General features: G+C 46.9%; 1 protein-coding gene across 3 annotated transcripts in view; it reads right to left on the bottom strand.

Annotated features, from left to right (window-relative positions):
* Positions 1 to 17,925, bottom strand: part of gak (cyclin G associated kinase) — a 40,635-nt gene extending 22,710 nt beyond the window's left edge. For 2 of the 3 annotated variants that reach the window (XM_037531572.1, XM_017687011.2), the window contains exons 1-10: positions 17,399 to 17,925; positions 9,583 to 9,644; positions 9,361 to 9,420; positions 8,292 to 8,406; positions 7,958 to 8,100; positions 6,863 to 6,988; positions 4,043 to 4,132; positions 2,954 to 3,089; positions 2,696 to 2,808; positions 912 to 987 (exon numbers count right to left, since the gene is read on the bottom strand). In XM_037531572.1, coding sequence (XP_037387469.1) covers positions 912 to 987; positions 2,696 to 2,808; positions 2,954 to 3,089; positions 4,043 to 4,132; positions 6,863 to 6,988; positions 7,958 to 8,100; positions 8,292 to 8,406; positions 9,361 to 9,420; positions 9,583 to 9,644; positions 17,399 to 17,555 — 1,078 coding nt within the window. In that variant the 5' untranslated portion in view covers positions 17,556 to 17,925. The remainder of the gene's footprint in view (positions 1 to 911; positions 988 to 2,695; positions 2,809 to 2,953; positions 3,090 to 4,042; positions 4,133 to 6,862; positions 6,989 to 7,957; positions 8,101 to 8,291; positions 8,407 to 9,360; positions 9,421 to 9,582; positions 9,645 to 17,398) is intronic. The other variant, XM_037531573.1, reaches the window with a different exon arrangement.
* Between the last annotated feature and the right edge of the window lie 1,657 nt (positions 17,926 to 19,582).

The following is a 19,582-nucleotide window of genomic DNA, read 5'->3' as shown; positions in this document are numbered from 1 at the left end:
ACAGCCCAGAGAGAAGCCCCCCTCAGAGACAGGGTTAGGGGCGCACAGGAGGGCGCCGACGTGTCGCGGTGGAGTGCAGAAACGCTGCTGACCGCGGCGATTCAATGGAGCGTTAGAATCGATTCTGAACGAATGGCCTTCGATGGCCTTTAACCGTGTGTGTGTGTGTGTCTGTGTGTGTTTATGGTGCACATCTGTTCCTGCACAGATGTGCGAGTGTGTAAAACAAAAAAACCCCAAGCGGTCAGACGACAGGTTTAGCAGAGCCATGTGGTGTCTGTGAGCCATCTGTCTGTCCATCAGGTGAAGAGCAGGTTGACTGACCAATAATCCTGCACAGGGCACTCATTCACTCTCAGGGTCAGCATTCTGCCCACTGTACTGTATTTACAGTAGATGAAGATTTGGCTTCTATTATACGAGCGTTTCAACACCGTGGCTGCTGTTCTAACACATTCAGTGTTATGATGCAGGCCCCCTAGTGGCCATTCTAGTTCTATCATGCAGGCCCCTAGTGGCCATTCTAGTTCTATGATGCAGGCCCCCTAGTGGCCATTCTGCCAGTGGAACGGATATCGACTAATATTTGTAATTAGTATTAAATATTATTAGGACACTGTGGTTTCTGTGAAATGTGAAGCATAAAACGTTATGACCGTTGAGCTGCTAGCGAGCAATAATGGGGGAACGGGGAGGCACGAGAGAGAACCCCCCCTGCTGTGAAAAACAATTCACACCTCTCCACAAAGACAGCCGAGCCGAGATAAAACATGCAGCACACCTGCAAACTATGTACGGTTATGATCAAAACCGCTGTTGTGTTTCACAACTACTGCTAAAAGGGGTTAACATGGAGCAGAAAAGCAGCACAGACCTGCCAGCGGAGCCTCACTCACCCTCTGGCTGCTCACCTGCGTTGTGTATGTTGTTGATCTGTGCTGGGAGCTGAGCGGCGTTGTTCCCGAACCCTCCGTTCTGCTCCAGCAGCTGCAGAGATTCATATCCGTCAAACGTTGGCTTCAGACAGTAATACGCACTCAACAGACTCATCATGAACACACACAACACAAACACAGCGTCCAGAGCACAGGCTGTCCACTCAGACCCAAGCGCACCTCCCCATCCCCGCCAGCGTGTGGAGGAGATCACAGCGCAGGGCAGAGACGAAGAACAGAAAATAGGAGGAGACAGACGCTCACGAGACAAAAGCTTTATCACTACTGCTCCCTCGCTCACTCTCGCCCTCTCTCTCTTCCTAATCCCTCTAATCCGGAGAGAAACCCCCACTTAACCCAAATCAGCTCAGCCTAATGACCTCACACTCCGTCAGGATGGCCGGAGCGGCCAAAAGCGTGCGCACGTGCAAAAATATCGCTGGATAAATATTCATATCACAGCATTAATATGCATTTTTGACATCATATCGCCGTTTAACATTTTATAGTTAAGGTGAATATGAAACGTTTTTACTCTAAAACAGCTTTTTAAACAGCTAACGCTAACGCTAACAGGCTCAGTGGATCCGCTCACTCTTCTGTTTTGGTCTCTTACTCATAACGTGACATCATTGACTGATACGTTGGTGTTGGAGAGAGAAAGAGAGAGGGATGAGGCACCGCTTTGTCTGAGGCTGGAGGGATGGGTGGACAGAGAGAAGGAGAGAGTGATGGGAGAGAAAGAGCAGCGAGAGACAGCGAAGAGAAGAGAAGTGTCATCAGTGCGAGAGCCTGTGCTCGTGTGAATGAGGGGTTTGTTTCTAAGCGCAGCTCCAATGAAGCCACACTAAACATAAACCTCCCATCCACAGTGTCCGAGAACCCCTCCCTCACTCTCAAAATGCCACTCCCCCCAACTCCATTAACCAATCGCTACACAGATACAGTGTGACGGACACTACGTGTCCAAAACAAACCTCTAACTTGTCTGTATAAACGAGTGTGTGCTAAATTTAAATGTCATTTGCACACATGAATATTTGACCATGATGCCGCTGGATTTAAAGTGCGTGTGTATTTAATGTTGTGTCTGGGGTGCACTACCGTAACGGTGGAGATTTGGCTGCATTTCTACGGTGATTAAGAGGTTGGGGTGTGTTTTTTCAGTGGTGATCAGATGATTTTGGTTGTGTTAACACAGCAATGGGGAGATTTGGCTAGTTTAGCCCTGGTGCTTGTGGATTTGGAGTGTGTTCAGTTCAGTTTACTGTGCTTATTTTGTCAGTGACCGTGTTTTAAATTTATTTCAAAGGAGAAAAGATACTTCGCACCAAGGTTAGTTAATTAGCTCATTTCCATCTGCATGGTGCCATTGTTTTGTGGAGTTTGGAGTGCGTAACTATGGTGATGAGGAATTAGAGGTGTGTTACCATGGCGATGTGGGCTGAAGGTGGTGTCACCATAGCGAAAGGATAATTTGAGGTGGTTTACCATGATGGCAAGATGATTTGAGGTAGGTTACCATGGTAATGGGATATCTAGAGTGGAGTTTGCCACCTTGGTAACAGGCATTTTGAATGTTGTGCTAAGGTAGAGGGTATTTGGGGTGTGTTGTCCTGACGAAGGGGTATTTAAAGCGCAGTACCCCTCAGTGGGGGGTTTAGTGTATGTTACAGTGGTGATGGGTTATTTGGGTTGCATTACGTATGGGGTGTTTAGGTCCATTACACCAGTGATGTGATGATTTCAGGGCGCGTTACCTCGGTAACAGGGGATTTCGGGTTGCAGTTCCTAGCAGCAGCGATCTCCTGCAGCTGGTTAACCAGTTCGGTGATGGTCAAGCGCTCCTCTGGATTTATCTTCAGCATGGAGCCTAAAACACATCAGAGCTGATTCACATCTCTGATACACAAACACACACAAACATAACGACGATAACCACAACACACACAGCGGCAGAGGAGACAGACTAGTTAGATGTACGGATGGACAGACAGACGGCGGAGAGAGATACTGACGGATGAGCTCGTGGAAGACGGTGTAGCGCGTGTCGTTCTGAGGGATGCTGTATTTGCCGTTAACGATCTGCAGCTTTGCTCCTTCTTCAAACGGGTGCTGCTTAAAACACAGCAGGTACAGGATGCAGCCCAGAGCCTGCAGAGAACAGCACATACATGATCAGATATCACACGTATTACGGGGCAACTCCTCTGTAAAATAATGCTTATTAAACTGAACATTACAGTAATTCTGTAATCTGATGGCTATTTTATACAGAATATGCCTCCTCATACCCGCATCTGTATATATTATATTTTCAGACATTCACATGCTCTTTAGCTCTTTTCACTCTGGCTCGGTATTATTCTCTTATTCTTTATTCTAATGATTTTCATTTTATTTTTTACTTTAAATTCTAGTTAACAGTGGGTTACCTGTGACTCACCAAGACTAATTCCTTGTATGTGTAACAGACGAAGGTGAAATAAAGTGATTCTGATTCTGATGTGGGGTGTGTTACCCTGGTGATGAGGGGTTTGGGGTTCATTACTATGGCAATGGAGACTGGAGGGTGTAACCATGGTGATGAGAGGTTTGGGGTTCACTGGGGCCCCCACCAAAGGGTTCATGGTGATTAAACTTGGTGGTGTAACCATGGTGATGGAGGAAAAGGGGTTCATTGCTATACTGATGGAGACTGAGGTGTGTTACCATGATGATAGGAGATTTGGGGTTCATTACTATGGCAATGGAGACTGGGGTGTGTTACCATGGTGATGAGAGGTTTGGGGTTCACTGGGGCCCCCACCAAAGGGTTCACGGTGATTAAACTTGGGTGCATTACCATTGCAATGGCGGGGATGAGAGGTTCATTGCTATGCTGATGAAGACTTGGGTACATTACTGTGGTGATGAGAGATTTTGGGTTTATTGCTATGGAGATATGGAGAGTTTGGGGTTTGTTACCATAGTGACGCAGGCATGAAGACCAGCAGACATCATTTACCGGAATATTACGCATTTCACCCTGCTGGAGAGACATCTGGTACACACACACACACACACACACACACACACACACACACACACACACACACTAATCTCACCCATATGTCCTGTTTCTCATTGATGGGGAAGTTGGAATAGAGGTCGATCATCTCCGGAGTCCTGTAGGCCGGCGTGGTGTTTCTGGTGATCTGGGAACAGAGACACACAAAACACACAGAGCTTGAGATTCCAGCCTGAATTTATTGACTTGAAACTATTTATTTGGCCACAATAAACATAAACTGATTTTAATGCAACAAAAACAGACACATCTCTAGTCACTGTAATAAATTTGAGCTTTATCAGAGTCAAATTTCATGGCTGCTTAAATAATAACTGCCTCGATGCGATGATGATACCTACTAACCTAATCTTACATAATCTTACACCACAAGCACCTGATCTACGGCTGTCAGAAACACAGCACTTACTCAGGAAAACGCTGTTTACGCAAGCAGCCCAGAACTGCCATGATAGCTGTTTACAAGCCATCATTCATTAGAGTGAATTAAGCACTAAGCAGTTTGTCTTTATTTAATTAGTCGGAGCCAAGACGGGAAATAACCCAGTGTGAATTAAATCAATACGCGTCACGTGACTCAACCACCGTTAACCCAGTGACACGATCAAACGATCTTCAGCTACGTATCCTGATACGCTGGGTTGCATAACGACCTTCACATCAGTGCTGGAGAGCGCAGTGTGTCGACAAACCGCAATATAAAACCACAAATGAGGAATTCTCCTAGCTCTGCGACGTCTCACGACGATTTCTGATGGCTCTTATGGTCCTAGGGGGTCTCTAGGAGTGTGAAGTTTGATATCAGTATATCTGAAAGCCGGAGCTTCAGTCATGTTGACTCTTGATCGTTGAAGCTGCATCCTGCTGACCCCAATCTCAGCCCCGCGCTGGCGTCCCACTCTGACGAGCTTTATATAAAGAGCGAGAACCACAACCACAGCCACGAAGATCAGGGACCGGATTCTAGAAGGTGCCTTAAAGGGACGCTCCAGCCAGAATGGAAAATTTGAAAGGGCCGAATTTATTCACACCGTCTTCTTTAGCCCAGAGGTCCAGCTGTGACGCGTCTGTGTGGATATCAGCTCCTTCATTCATTGCTGGTTTGAATTCAAATCCCTCAAACGGGCTGTTTTTGTTACTGTGCCTTTAAGACGCGTGCAACATGTAAACAAGCTCCCTTCTGACTGGCTGTGCTTCGGCCAACAAGCGGTTCTGGCTGAAACACTCCTTATAACGTCAACGAGTGAATGGGCGGGGCTAAGCTACTGCGGGCAGAGCAGATGGATATATGTAAATCATTTTGTGACATCACAAAGAACTATTCAAATCAGGCCATTTTTGAAGATCAGTGTCCATATATGGACGGTATGGACCGTTTATATTATACTACATCAAACTCTTAGAGACCACCTAGAGCGGTGGTCTCACAGTGGTCTATAGAACGAGATTCACTGGCTTGAAGCGCCTCTTCATGCCCCTAGAAATTATGGTTCTTTAGCAAAGAATTGGTTCTATACAGAACCATGAACACTGGCAGAACCTTTTGCATGATTAAAGGGTTCTCTGCACTGTGAAAGGGTTCTTCAGATTGATAATGTGCTGTAGATGGTTCTAATTAGAGCCTATAAGAAAACTGTTCTAGATAACACCAAAAAGGGTTCTTCTACTGTTTCAGTGTCAAGCCTGTAGCAATAGAAGAACCCTTTTCAAAAAGGTTCTAAACAGAACCATCTACAGCACATTCTCCATCAATCTGAAGAATTATTCAGCGCCGGAAAAGGGTTCTGCTACTGCTACAAGCTTGACATCGACAAGGAAGAAGAACTCTTTTTGGTGTCAAATAGAACCCTTTTCAAAAAGGTTCTATGCAGAACCATAAACAGAACATTTGCTATGAATCTGTGGAACTCTCTCAACGCAAAGAAACCTTTAATCATGCAAAGTCTTCTTTGGGTGTTCGTGGTTTCATATAGAACCATTTTCTTCACTAAAGAACCCCTGAAGAACCTTTTTTAAGAGTGTATCTGGCTTAACGGCTTCTTCAGCAACGAAGAACGCTTGGTGACCAGTTGCTAACGCTAGCTAGATCAGTGGCTAGCAGTCAGTACTGGACGGCACCGCAGGGAATCCCAATGACTGTGTGATGTATTTGTGCAATGCATGCTGGGAACTGTAGTGAAACAGACGAATGAAAACAGAAAAACAGCACAAAACTATAACGTTGGGAATTCTGTCAAACGAGTAAGGCAGCGGGACGCAATGCCGTGCTGCTGAAAGCGGCATCACACCAAATGGCCCGTTAATCACTCGTTTTAGGGGGGACTGGCCCTTTAAGTCACTTTACTAGTAAAAACTTCACACTAAAACACTAAAATACACAAACTTTATACGCAGCTGCTTCTGTTGAAATCAAGGTGTTAGTCGTGAGTCTGTGCTGCAGTAACAGCCTCTGCTCTTCCGGATGGCTTGGCACTAGATGTCGGAACATTGCTGTGAGGATTTGATTGAGCATTAGTGAGGTCAGGTACTGATGTTGAATGGTCAGTTCTGGCCCTTCAACTGATCCCAAAGGTCCATCACTTCAGAGAACAGGGCTACAGAGCCCCAGGGCTGGGGGGGCTTTATACCCCAGCATGGTGACCCAAGGCTCATGTGCAGTGTTCCATTCTACTGGTCAGAGCTTTTCCATGTAGATTAAAGAAGCTGAACGCCAGTCTCAGCAATGGCTGACCTTAGAAAGAGCTGAATTCATTCATTAGAAGGGCGGGCTGGACACGTCTGGACAGTACATGAACTTATACACGTGACGTCTCACGAACACTTGGCAACAGCCCACTACGCTGCCATGCAGCCCTACCTCGTCCTCCACCATGGACCTCTTCTGCGCTGACCAGCTGTAGTCTGGATAATAGGCGATGGTGGTGGAGCTGCCGAAGTCACACAGCTTTATCGTCCCCTGCTGGCTGATCAGCAGATTCTCAATCTGACAAACACAGACAGCAAAACAAAGATATGAGAGACGCCTGATAAACACAGGAGCTTCATAGAGCACACAGGTACAACAAACACATCTGGGTTTAGGATATGGAACGTAACCAGACAGTTTCATATAGAGCACACAGGTACAACAAACACATCTGGGTTTAGGATATGGAACGTAACCAGACAGTTTTATATAGAGCACACAGGTACAACAAATATACTCGAGTTAAGGATAAATACAGGAGTGTACAACACACAACTTGCCAGTTAACTATCAGACCGTTAGCACAAATATGTTACGTAAATCATTCATAACAACAGCAATTCACTCAAAAACAAATACCTAAAAATAATATGTATACTTTAAGTTTTTCCTCTACCGTACAGAGCCCCTATTGGTTGGCTTAATTATATACATTTTAAAAAAAAATCTGTGTTATGATTCTGTCAGATATGTAATATTTATGGACAATGTTTGAGGCGGCCTTGAGATCGACTCAGTTACAGCTGCCTTTCTTTCAGCCAGTAATGAAGAAAATAAGTGCTGTAAAAAAAATAAAACTGAAGAAGCTCTGTAATGAAGAAGAACGGAGCTGAATCAGTTGTGAATTATCATTGGTTTCTAGTTCATTTCAATAACTGATAATATTCAATAAAGCATGAGCTCAAACTAAATTCTCAGGCTACTTTCAAACACAAGAATCCAGAAAAGCCTTTGCTTTTGGGTGGGCGACATGATGATGACTGTGATATTGCGCACCCCTGCTTGACCTATACTCTATATTACGGTGTGTTCGGTTTATTTTCACAAATAATTATGAATCGTACCAAAATAATCAAATCAAGTTGTGGTAAAATTTGAGCCGGTGAAAGGTCAGAGACTTATGGCACCAGTTTAAGCTCATTTTGGTTAGTATTGCACTTTGTATGAATGTTCTGGTCAGAGCTATAAAAGTGGGCGGGGCTTCACCTTCAGGTCCCGGTGTATGATTGGCGGCTTCTGCTTGTGCATGTGTTGCACGGCGCGACACGACTGGTAGAATATTTTCAGGATGGTGTCGCATGACATGGATCCCTTCTGCTCCACCTTCTTCACAAAGTCCACCAGCTGACCTGCAGGAAGAGGAGGACAGGCAGGGGTCAGCGCCACACAGGACACAGGAAGTGTGTGAAGAGTGTGAAGTGTTTTCATCTCCCGTTTACAGAAAAGAGCAAGTCAGCTTCACAGAAACTAAACAAAACCCGCGCCAGCACCACTGTGTGTGTGTGTGTGTGTGTGTGTGTGTGTGTGTGTGTGTGTGTACCTTTACAGAGCTCTGTGAGGATGAGGAACTCGGCCTGGCCCGTGTCTGACTCCTCTTTACTGATGGAAGCAGCCGAGCAAAACTGGACCACATTAGGATGACCAGACAGCTTTTTCTACAGAAGTACAACACATGCGCCCGAGTTTAGGATACAGAATATAACCAGACAGTTTTATACAGAGTACACAGGTACAACAAACGCATCTGGCTTTAAGATACTGAAGATTTATATAGAGTACACAGGTACAACAAACACATCTGGCTTTAAGATACTGAAGATTTATATAGAGTACACAGGTACAACAAACGCATCTGGCTTTAAGATACTGAAGATTTATATAGAGTACACAGGTACAACAAACGCATCTGGCTTTAAGATACTGAAGATTTATATAGAGTACACAGGTACAACAAACGCATCTGGCTTTAAGATACTGAAGATTTATATAGAGTACACAGGTACAACAAACGCATCTGGCTTTAAGATACTGAAGATTTATATAGAGCACACAGGTACAACAAACGCATCTGGCTTTAAGATACTGAAGATTTATATAGAGCACACAGGTACAACAAACACATCTGGCTTTAAGATACTGAAGATTTATATAGAGTACACAGGTACAACAAACGCATCTGGCTTTAAGATACTGAAGATTTATATAGAGTACACAGGTACAACAAACGCATCTGGCTTTAAGATACTGAAGATTTATATAGAGTACACAGGTACAACAAACGCATCTGGCTTTAAGATACTGAAGATTTATATAGAGCACACAGGTACAACAAACGCATCTGGCTTTAAGATACTGAAGATTTATATAGAGCACACAGGTACAACAAACACATCTGGCTTTAAGATACTGAAGATTTATATAGAGTACACAGGTACAACAAACGCATCTGGCTTTAAGATACTGAAGATTTATATAGAGCACACAGGTACAACAAATATACCCAAATTTAGGATATTAAATAAACCAGACAGCTAAATTAGAGTCGACAACAACAACAAAAGTTTCTCCTAACAACTACTCGAGACTCAAAAACATAGATGAAAAAATACCATAAAGCAGACTTCCTGGATGATGGCCTTATTCTTCTCCTCTTCATTAGAGAGAAGCCTCTGTAAAACAAACAAACAAACAAACAAACAAACAAACAATCAAATAAACCAACAAGCAATGCATCGCATTTTCACAGAAAGCCGTGATGTATATCGGCACAAAGGGCACAGTTTGGTGGGATAACGTTCACCATGAAGCTAAACTCTGTGCGGCACTCGTACCTTCAGAGCGTAGTCTTTACCGCTGCCGAGATCTTGGGCTTCATACACGAACGCAAAGCCACCTGCACAGAGAGAAAGAGAACAGAGTTCATCACAACCGTGGGTACCGGCTCAACTCCCAGTAGGCCATAGCACCTGGACAGACAGCAGTGTCCTCGTTCTTCATGCATGTCCTTCATCAAGTCCAGCACTCACCTTCCATTTTATTACAGACTGCGATCCGTCTGTTTTATGCTTGAGAACTCCAGCAGCACTGCTGTCTGATCCACTCACATCAGCGCAACACACACGAACACATCACTAACGCGATGGTGTCACAATGCTTACTTGCACTCAGTGACTATCAACTCGAAAATTCAGATATTCAAACGGCAAAAACAATGAAATATCCTCCCTGATCACGAGAACCGGTCTCGTCCTCCTGGAATGAAGAGGCGATGGTGTGTGCTGGGACACTGGGAGAGCTGGGAGAATCCTGGAGCGCAGGTTATTATGCACCAGTTTAATGGCTGCTACAGCCCAGACCTCATCAGCCCTGAATCGCGGTGCTCGATTCCTTCAGAAAATCATCAACCAGCCTCTGAGACGGAGCTTTGGAGGCGTGTCTGCGGATTCTCTGAGGAGCTGGAAGCGAGTGGAGCTGGAATGAAGGGACAGAGTGCCTGAACACGGCCGAGAGGAGGTTTAGCCGTTAAGGCTTCTGTGTAATTTTCTCCTAATCGTGTGTTTCCTGCTGAACAATAAGCAGAGGTTGGCTGTAAAGTGCTGTGTTTAAGTGCCGTTTATTCCATTTGTACCAACAAAACGACAAAATACGCGACGCTCAGTCCAGACTAAGCTGCTTTCTTCTCGCTGTTCCCCATGTTTCACACCGTCCGGCGTCACCTGTGGCCAAAGCCTATGACTGAGATGAACATCCGTCAATCTGAGACGCCGCAGCGGACTGACCGCAGCGGACTGACCGCACCTCCGCGCTCGGTTCACATCTCAAACAGACCATCATGAACGCTTTCAGCTGGACGGATCCAGAGAGCAGCTCAAACGCTGTGGAGCAGATCCAGCAGATTGAAGCAGTGACCCGTCACAGGGCGCTGGACAGACGAGCGCGTGGGAAAAGAACACGGCGCTCACCAAGAGTGTTTATCATCAAACAGGCTGACAAACAGACGGGCGGAGCTGGATCAGCAGACGCGCCGCGGCCAATGATCACAACACCAGTTACTCAGCTCAAACACAGAACACTCCTCACCCCAGGGTTCTTCAGCTACCAAGACGGCTCTACACCAGGCCAACACTCGGAGAACCCCCTCGCATCGTTTGAGGGTTATCTGCATCGTGAAAGTATTCTTCCGAAAAAATAAATAAATAAAAACTATACAGAACCCTGATCAAAAAGGTTCTATAAAGAACCATATAAAATGTGTACTCCATCTGTCTGAAGAACCCTTTAACAATGCAAAGAACACTTTAAATCACTCAAAGTGCTCTCTGAGTCTTCACAGTTCTATACAGAACGATTTTCTTTGCTAAAGAACCCTTGATGAACCATAATTTGTAAGACAATAGAACTATTTTGGGGTTCTATAAAGGACGCTTTCGAAAAGAGGCTACAGAGAACCATATAATTCACACTCTCCATCAATCTGAAGAGCTTTTGGCGACGAACAGAACCCTTTAATCACTCAATGGGTTCCTCTGAGTATTCACGGTTCTATATAGAACCACTTTCTTTACTAAAGAACCCTTGCTGAGCCACCATTTTTAAGTGTGTACAACAAGAAGAGAACTCTTTTGGGTTCTATAAAGAAACCTTTTTCGAAAAGCTTCTACACAGAACCATATAAAACGCATTCTCCACCAGCCTGAAGAACCGTTTAACAATGCAAAGAACCCTTTAAATCACTCGAAGGGTTCTTTGATTATTCTTGGTATTATACATTGGTATGTACTGCTATATAGAACCATCTTGGGGTCTATCGGTGCCCAAACACACGTAAATGAACCGGAACCAGATCGGTTCTAGCAGGTGCTGAGCGTCCTCTGTGCGTACCCCTTACTCACATGTGACTCAGTGCACATGCAGTAAGTTTCCCAAGAACCCGAGGCCAGAAAACCTGCTGACCAGGCCAGCGAGAGGAAGTTAATGGCCGAGGAAGGGGCAGGTGTGCTCGGTCACTCAGGCGCTGCTGAAGGGGCTCAAAGGGCCGTTGCCACGGTAATAAGTAAAAGAATGGCAGCGGTTTTAGAGAAGGAAAGAAAAGAGCTCCTCAGGTTTCGTGTTACAGGAGATGAAGCGCAGACAGAGCCCTGAAACAGACCTGCTCCACTCAGAGCCGCTCGGCGCGGGGCGGGTCCCACACTGAGAGCCGTGTGACGCGCTTTAAAGGGCCCGTATCTCGGAAAACTCAACAACCGGCACCTTTAAACAAACCCCTTAAATACAAGTGGCTTGAACTCACCCAGTCCAGTCCATAGGCTCCATACACGGAAACTAAGCTGTAAACCAGCCCGTTTTAATTCAGCCTCTCTGCGAGGTCGGGCCCAGGCTGCCTCCCGAGTTAGCCGCCATACAGGACAGCCAATCAGAACCGAGCATTTACACACAATCTTGAAGGGGAAACTCAGATTTTTCAAAACTTCTGCTTTGATTCCGTGTGTGAGGTGTAAACGGAGACATTCAGAGCGGCTTGGTGTGAAACGGGTTCAGATGTCAGTGGTGGTCATAGGAACCAGGTGTCGCCATGACTACAACACAAATATAGATGCTTTATTTACCATCCAGAACCACCAGAGAACCTCAGAGTCCTCGAAACATATTTAACCGGTGTCATGTGGCCAATCTGAAGATATCTGTCGGCTTTGGGGATGATTTTACCTTAAAATGCCCTTCTGGTCGACCTCCACCATAAACGGATTTGAAGAAACTGATCAAAATTGTAAATGAGAAATGTGTCCAGCTATCCTATCAAAGTTTCCGCAAGGAATATCAGATGTTCGTGATGTTCTGGGAACGGTTCAGTTTGTTGGACAAACGGGGGAAAATTCAGGTCATAGTGCACAACATTTACACGGTGTTCTCACAGGAGGAAATGGGCTAGTCCAGACGCTCGCATGGTCAACAGGTTTCTTGGCGGTTTGAGAGCTTTATCCAATTTTTAGCTGCACTCCAGAAGCCGGTTTTAAGCCAGAGCAACACAACTTGAGTGCAGGGCTTGGCGATATGGCCAAAAATGTTCTGACAATAACCAGAGCCACTGGCCAGCTGGATTTACAGACAGAGGAATTAGACCTCCACAATTAACCCATCCGAGCAGTGAAACACCCACACGCTAGTGAACACACACACTAGGGGGCAGTGAGCACACTTGGGCAGCCCTGTTCACGGCACCTGGGGAGCAGTTGGGGATTAGGTGCCTTTCTGGAGGCCACTTCAGTCACGTGCAGTCGGCCGAAGGGAACAAACAGGAATTCTACTGGCTGGATCCTGAACCTCCAGCCCACGGCTCAAATCTCTATTTCCTTCAAGTTTAAGGGCTGATTTTTGCTCCCGAGTGGTTGATTGTCGTTGGAAACTATGCCTTATGGTCAGGACATGACAAACACAGTAGACCATAAAGGATAGCTTTAAACACATTTTAGCACAACAGTCAGAGGAAATAACCAGATGTGGGTTTTGTAAGGTCATTGTAGCTGCTGTCGCGAGTGGCTGGTACAAAAGGCCACAAATCTCTCGTGGGACAGTGAGAGAAAGTTCCATGGACATGTAGCACTAGCAGTGCAGAAGCTTCTGTCTCAGTGTGCAGGTTACCAGCTGACCAGGTCCAGGGCCTGACCAGGTCTCCTGACCAAATACAGGACATCAGAAGGATGTGCGGCCACAGCATTTTATTTACAGATTTTGGTTGAACATTTTTAATTTACCCATCATGAAAACAAGCAAAAGATTGGGTTCATACTGAAAGTTAGGGCTGAATGGGTCAAATCCAAGAACTGTCATTACTCCACTGGACTACGGGCTACTGCAGGCCTATGCATGCTAACTAAAGAACAGCAACACTGAATCAAGTGGACCGAAAGCTCAAGAGCTGAAGGACCTTTCCTTTCTGTTTGGTCTCTTTTCACTCCAGAAGATATTTGGTGGGATATTTGGGTGGACAAACACCACCTCCTGGTAAAAGTTTGGGACGCTGTGATCTGGAACACTGAAGAACCGCCTTTATCATCTGACAGATTCAGACCAACTGCATAAAGTCTGTAAACAAAAACAGCCCCCAGTGTAAACTGCACTGCACTAAGCTGACAGGATGGCCCCATTTTATGACATCATCTCATTTCATTCATTTATTTTTATGAACTGTTATTAAACCGTTTGTTTGGTTTTATTTTCCACCTGTTCCTCCTTCACATTTACTGTTTGTTTCTCAATCGCATCGACTGTTTGGTTGTCCTGTGTAGTATTTATTGTGTGGTGTGTTTACGGTCTTGTATGTTTACTCGTTTATATATTATAGTCTGTTATATTTACCGTCCTGCCCGTTCAGTCTGTTATATTTACCGTCCTGCCCGTTCAGTCTGTTATATTTACCGTCCTGCCCGTTCAGTCTGTTATATTTACCGTCCTGCCCGTTCAGTCTGTTATATTTACCGTCCTGCCCGTTCAGTCTGTTATATTTACCGTCCTGCCCGTTCAGTCTGTTATATTTACCGCCCTGCCCGTTCAGTCTGTTATATTTACCGCCCTGCCCGTTCAGTCTGTTATATTTACCGTCCTGCCCGTTCAGTCTGTTATATTTACCGCCCTGCCCGTTCAGTCTGTTATATTTACCGTCCTGCCCGTTCAGTCTGTTATATTTACCGCCCTGCCCGTTCAGTCTGTTATATTTACCGCCCTGCCCGTTCAGTCTGTTATATTGACCGCGCTGCCCGTTCAGTCTGTTATATTTACCGCCCTGCCCGTTCAGTCTGTTATATTTACCGCCCTGCCCGTTCAGTCTGTTATATTTACCGTCCTGCCCGTTCAGTCTGTTATATTGACCGCCCTGCCCGTTCAGTCTGTTATATTTACCGCCCTGCCCGTTCAGTCTGTTATATTTACCGCCCTGCCCGTTCAGTCTGTTATATTTACCGTCCTGCCCGTTCAGTCGGTTATATTTACCGCCCTGCCCGTTCAGTCTGTTATATTGACCGCGCTGCCCGTTCAGTCTGTTATATTTACCGCCCTGCCCGTTCAGTCTGTTATATTTACCGCCCTGCCCGTTCAGTCTGTTATATTTACCGTCCTGCCCGTTCAGTCTGTTATATTTACCGCGCTGCCCGTTCAGTCTGTTATATTTACCGCCCTGCCCGTTCAGTCTGTTATATTTACCGTCCTGCCCGTTCAGTCTGTTATATTTACCGCCCTGCCCGTTCAGTCTGTTATATTTACCGCCCTGCCCGTTCAGTCTGTTATATTTACCGCCCTGCCCGTTCAGTCTGTTATATTTACCGTCCTGCCCGTTCAGTCTGTTATATTTACCGCCCTGCCCGTTCAGTCTGTTATATTTACCGCCCTGCCCGTTCAGTCGGTTATATTTACCGCCCTGCCCGTTCAGTCTGTTATATTTACCGTCCTGCCCGTTCAGTCGGTTATATTTACCGTCCTGCCCGTTCAGTCTGTTATATTTACCGCCCTGCCCGTTCAGTCTGTTATATTTACCGCCCTGCCCGTTCAGTCTGTTATATTTACCGCCCTGCCCGTTCAGTCTGTTATATTGACTGCGCTGCCCGTTCAGTCTGTTATATTTACCGCCCTGCCCGTTCAGTCGGTTATATTTACCGTCCTGCCCGTTCAGTCGGTTATATTTACCGTCCTGCCCGTTCAGTCTGTTATATTTACCGTCCTGCCCGTTGAGTCTGTTATATTTACCGCCCTGCCCGTTCAGTCTGTTATATTTACCGCCCTGCCCGTTCAGTCTGTTATATTTACCGCCCTGCCCGTTCAGTCTGTTATATTTACCGCCCTGCCCGTTCAGTCTGTTATATTGACCGCGCTGCCCGTTCAGTCTGTTATATTTACCGCCCTGCCCGTTCAGTCTGTTATATTTACCGTCCTGCCCGTTCAGTCGGTTATATTTACCGCCCTGCCCGTTCAGTCTGTTATATTTACCGCCCTGCCCGTTCAGTCTGTTATATTTACCGCCCTGCCCGTTCAGTCTGTTATATTTACCGCCCTGCCCGTTCAGTCTGTTATATTTACCGTCCTGCCCGTTCAGTCTGTTATATTTACCGCCCTGCCCGTTCAGTCTGTTATATTTACCGCCCTGCCCGTTCAGTCTGTTATATTGACCGCGCTGCCCGTTCAGTCTGTTATATTTACCGCCCTGCCCGTTCAGTCTGTTATATTTACCGTCCTGCCCGTTCAGTCTGTTATATTTACCGTCCTGCCCGTTCAGTCTGTTATATTTACCGCCCTGCCCGTTCAGTCTGTTATATTTACCGTCCTGCCCGTTCAGTCTGTTATATTTACCGTCCTGCCCGTTCAGTCTGTTATATTTACCGTCCTGCCCGTTCAGTCTGTTATATTTACCGCCCTGCCCGTTCAGTCTGTTATATTTACCGCCCTGCCCGTTCAGTCTGTTATATTTACCGCCCTGCCCGTTCAGTCTGTTATATTTACCGCCCTGCCCGTTCAGTCTGTTATATTTACCGCCCTGCCCGTTCAGTCTGTTATATTGACCGTCCTGCCCGTTCAGTCTGTTATATTTACCGCCCTGCCCGTTCAGTCGGTTATATTTACCGTCCTGCCCGTTCAGTCTGTTATATTTACCGCCCTGCCCGTTCAGTCTGTTATATTGACCGCGCTGCCCGTTCAGTCTGTTATATTTACCGTCCTGCCCGTTCAGTCTGTTATATTTACCGTCCTGCCCGTTCAGTCTGTTATATTGACCGCGCTGCCCGTTCAGTCTGTTATATTTACCGCCCTGCCCGTTCAGTCTGTTATATTTACCGCCCTGCCCGTTCAGTCTGTTATATTTACCGTCCTGCCCGTTCAGTCTGTTATATTTACCGCCCTGCCCGTTCAGTCGGTTATATTTACCGCCCTGCCCGTTCAGTCTGTTATATTGACCGCGCTGCCCGTTCAGTCTGTTATATTTACCGCCCTGCCCGTTCAGTCTGTTATATTTACCGTCCTGCCCGTTCAGTCGGTTATATTTACCGTCCTGCCCGTTCAGTCTGTTATATTTACCGTCCTGCCCGTTCAGTCTGTTATATTTACCGCCCTGCCCGTTCAGTCTGTTATATTTACCGCCCTGCCCGTTCAGTCTGTTATATTTACCGCCCTGCCCGTTCAGTCTGTTATATTTACTAAACGCCGATGGATACACACGGAATAAACACTGACGGACACACGGAATAAACACAGCAGCGAGCTACGGCTAAGCTAAAGCTAAGGCTATGACAGGAAGCTAAGCTAGCGCTAGCTGTCGTGCTAAGGCTGGTTTAGCCGGTTAGCCGGCGGCTGCTGGCGCTCCGCTCGGCTCAGCTCAGCTCAGCTCAGCTCAGCTCAGCCTGCTGTGGGTTAAAGGCGCTTTCCGCGTTTGACGGGCGTTTAAATTCAGCTCCGACGCCGTCATGAGCCGCTGTGACCGGGTGCGGTGCCGGTGTCCTTCGCTGAAGTCAGCGAAATTTTCCGTTCCACCTTAACTCGTCTCGCTGGGCACCTGAACGAAACTACTGCATCATTTAAGGTGGAACGGGTCAATCCGGACAGGAAGGTGCGCGAACAGGGAACTGGCGTGACCCGTGTGCAGTCCAGCCCGTTCGTCATGCTGTTTACCTTCCGCGATGACCCGCTTGATCCGGAGCTTGGTGTCTCCGAGCTCCACTATCTGCCCCACGAAGTCGTTCTGGTCCCGGCTGGCGGCTCCGGCGCCCCCGGCGCCTCCGGCCCCCGCAGCGGCCAGGAAATCCAGCGCAGACTGGAACAGGGACATGTCCACAGACCCGAAACCGACCCAGAGAAACGCTCAGCGACTCAGCCAGGCAGGCCCGCCGACCGGCACCGACACGCCTCGCCGACGCCGCGGGATCGCACACGGTAAAGTCACACCACCGAGCCCGGCTGCGATGAGGCGCTGCAGTCTGTCTTCTCCTCGGGTCCCTCACCGTCCGCTCATTTTCACCCCCGAATCCACAGCGAGCGAAACCGACAGCCTCCGTGTATTTCCGCGAGGCGATGACGCAAGGGCCGCGACGTGGGAGCGCGTGACGTCGCCTCCACGCAAACGCAGACTGCCTCAAGTGCAGAACGAGTCTGTATGGCACGCGTTCGGGGCCAAAACGTGCGGCATAGGCTGTCAATTAAGATAATCCTGCACTATCAATAAAGAGGGTTCTTCAAGGGTCTTCTTGGATAAAGAGAGTGCTTCTTTTTTAGAACCATGAGATCAATTTAGAGCCGTTTGCATGCTCTCTGCATGGTGAACTGGTTCTTCAGATAGATGGAGAATGTGCTGTATAGGGTTCTAAGTTATATAGCACCAAAAGTGTAAGAGTGTACATATACTGTCGGAAATGGAGAAATGGAGAAAAATCTCCATTTTTGACGTTTCTCAGTTTTTGACGTAATTTGGAAATGCCTGTCGTCCGTTACATTGGGTGTAGATTTCATGATGGGCCAAAAAAGACTTGGGCCAAAATGACTTGGAAAAAAATCTGGTTCTATTGACTTCCATTAAAAGTAGAGCAGGTTTTTTCCTTCTCCTGTAAAGTTACCGTTTTGGAGATAAGAGGTTTTGTTCCGACAGTGGCGATATGCAGATTAGATTGGCGGTTGCCAGGAGACGGTACTTGTCTGACTGCATTGTGCCAAGTGTAAAGTTTGGTGGAGGGGGGATCATGGTGTGGGGTTGTGTTTCAGGAGTTGGGCTCGGCCCCTTAGGAAGGCACATCACCGCCTCTACTTCCTCAGACGGTTGAGGCGTCCTGGACTCGGGAGCTCAGTCCTCACCTCATTCTACAGATGTGTGGTGCAGAGCGTTGTGTGCTCCAGCATCACCATGTGGCACAGAAGCTGCTCTGCGGCAGAGAGGAAAGCTCTGCAGAGGGTGGTGACGGCTGCACAGAGGACTGTTGGAGTCAGCCTTCCCACCACCATGGACATTTACACCTCCAGATGCAGGAAAAGGGCCACTGGCATCATGAAGGACCCCACTCATCCAGCACACACACTCTTTGTCCTGCTCCCCTCAGGTAGGAGGCTGCGGAGCATTAAGAGTAAAACAACCAGACTGAGGAACGGCTTCTTCCCTGAAGCCGTGAGACTCTTAAACTCCAGTTAGACGTCACTGCAACGGCACTTCACGTCCACTTATTCATCTCTGCTGCTGTACAGTGCCTCCACCATATCACCCCTCCACTATATCACCCCTCCACGTCACTTTATACATTACCAGTGTTAAGATGTACTCCTTCTACCTCGTACTCATACTGCTGTGGTTCATGCTGCTGTTATCTGCACCTTCTGTTTATTGTTTATGTTACTTTGGGAGTTGACTGGACCGTGAGTACAATGTTTCGTTCCACCTCATGTACCACATGTGATGTGAATGACAATAAAGCCTTATCTTATCTTATCTTAGTTCCAGTGAAAGGAGCTCTTAAAGCTTCAGCTTCAAGAGATTTTGGACAATTTCACGCTCCCAACTCTGTGGGAACAGTTTGGGGACGGCCCCTTCCTGTTCCAACATGACTGCCCACCAGTGCACAAAGCAGGTCTATAAAGACGTGGATGAGCCAGTTTGGTGTGGAAGAACTTGACTGGCCTGCACAGAGTCCTGACCTCAACCCCATAGAACACCTTTGGGATGAATTAGAGCGGAGACTGTGAGCCAGGCCTTCTCGTCCAACATCAGTGTCTGACCTCACAAATGCGCTTCTGGAAGAACGGCCAAAAGTTCCCATAAACACTCCTAACCCTTGTGGAAAGCCTTCCCAGAAGAGCTGAAGCTGTTATAGCTGC

Source organism: Pygocentrus nattereri, chromosome 20 (assembly GCF_015220715.1).
Source record: "Pygocentrus nattereri isolate fPygNat1 chromosome 20, fPygNat1.pri, whole genome shotgun sequence".
Taxonomy (NCBI): Eukaryota; Metazoa; Chordata; class Actinopteri; order Characiformes; family Serrasalmidae; genus Pygocentrus; species Pygocentrus nattereri.
Note: the sequence above shows the minus strand (reverse complement) of the source record. Positions and strands in the feature narration are given on the sequence as shown.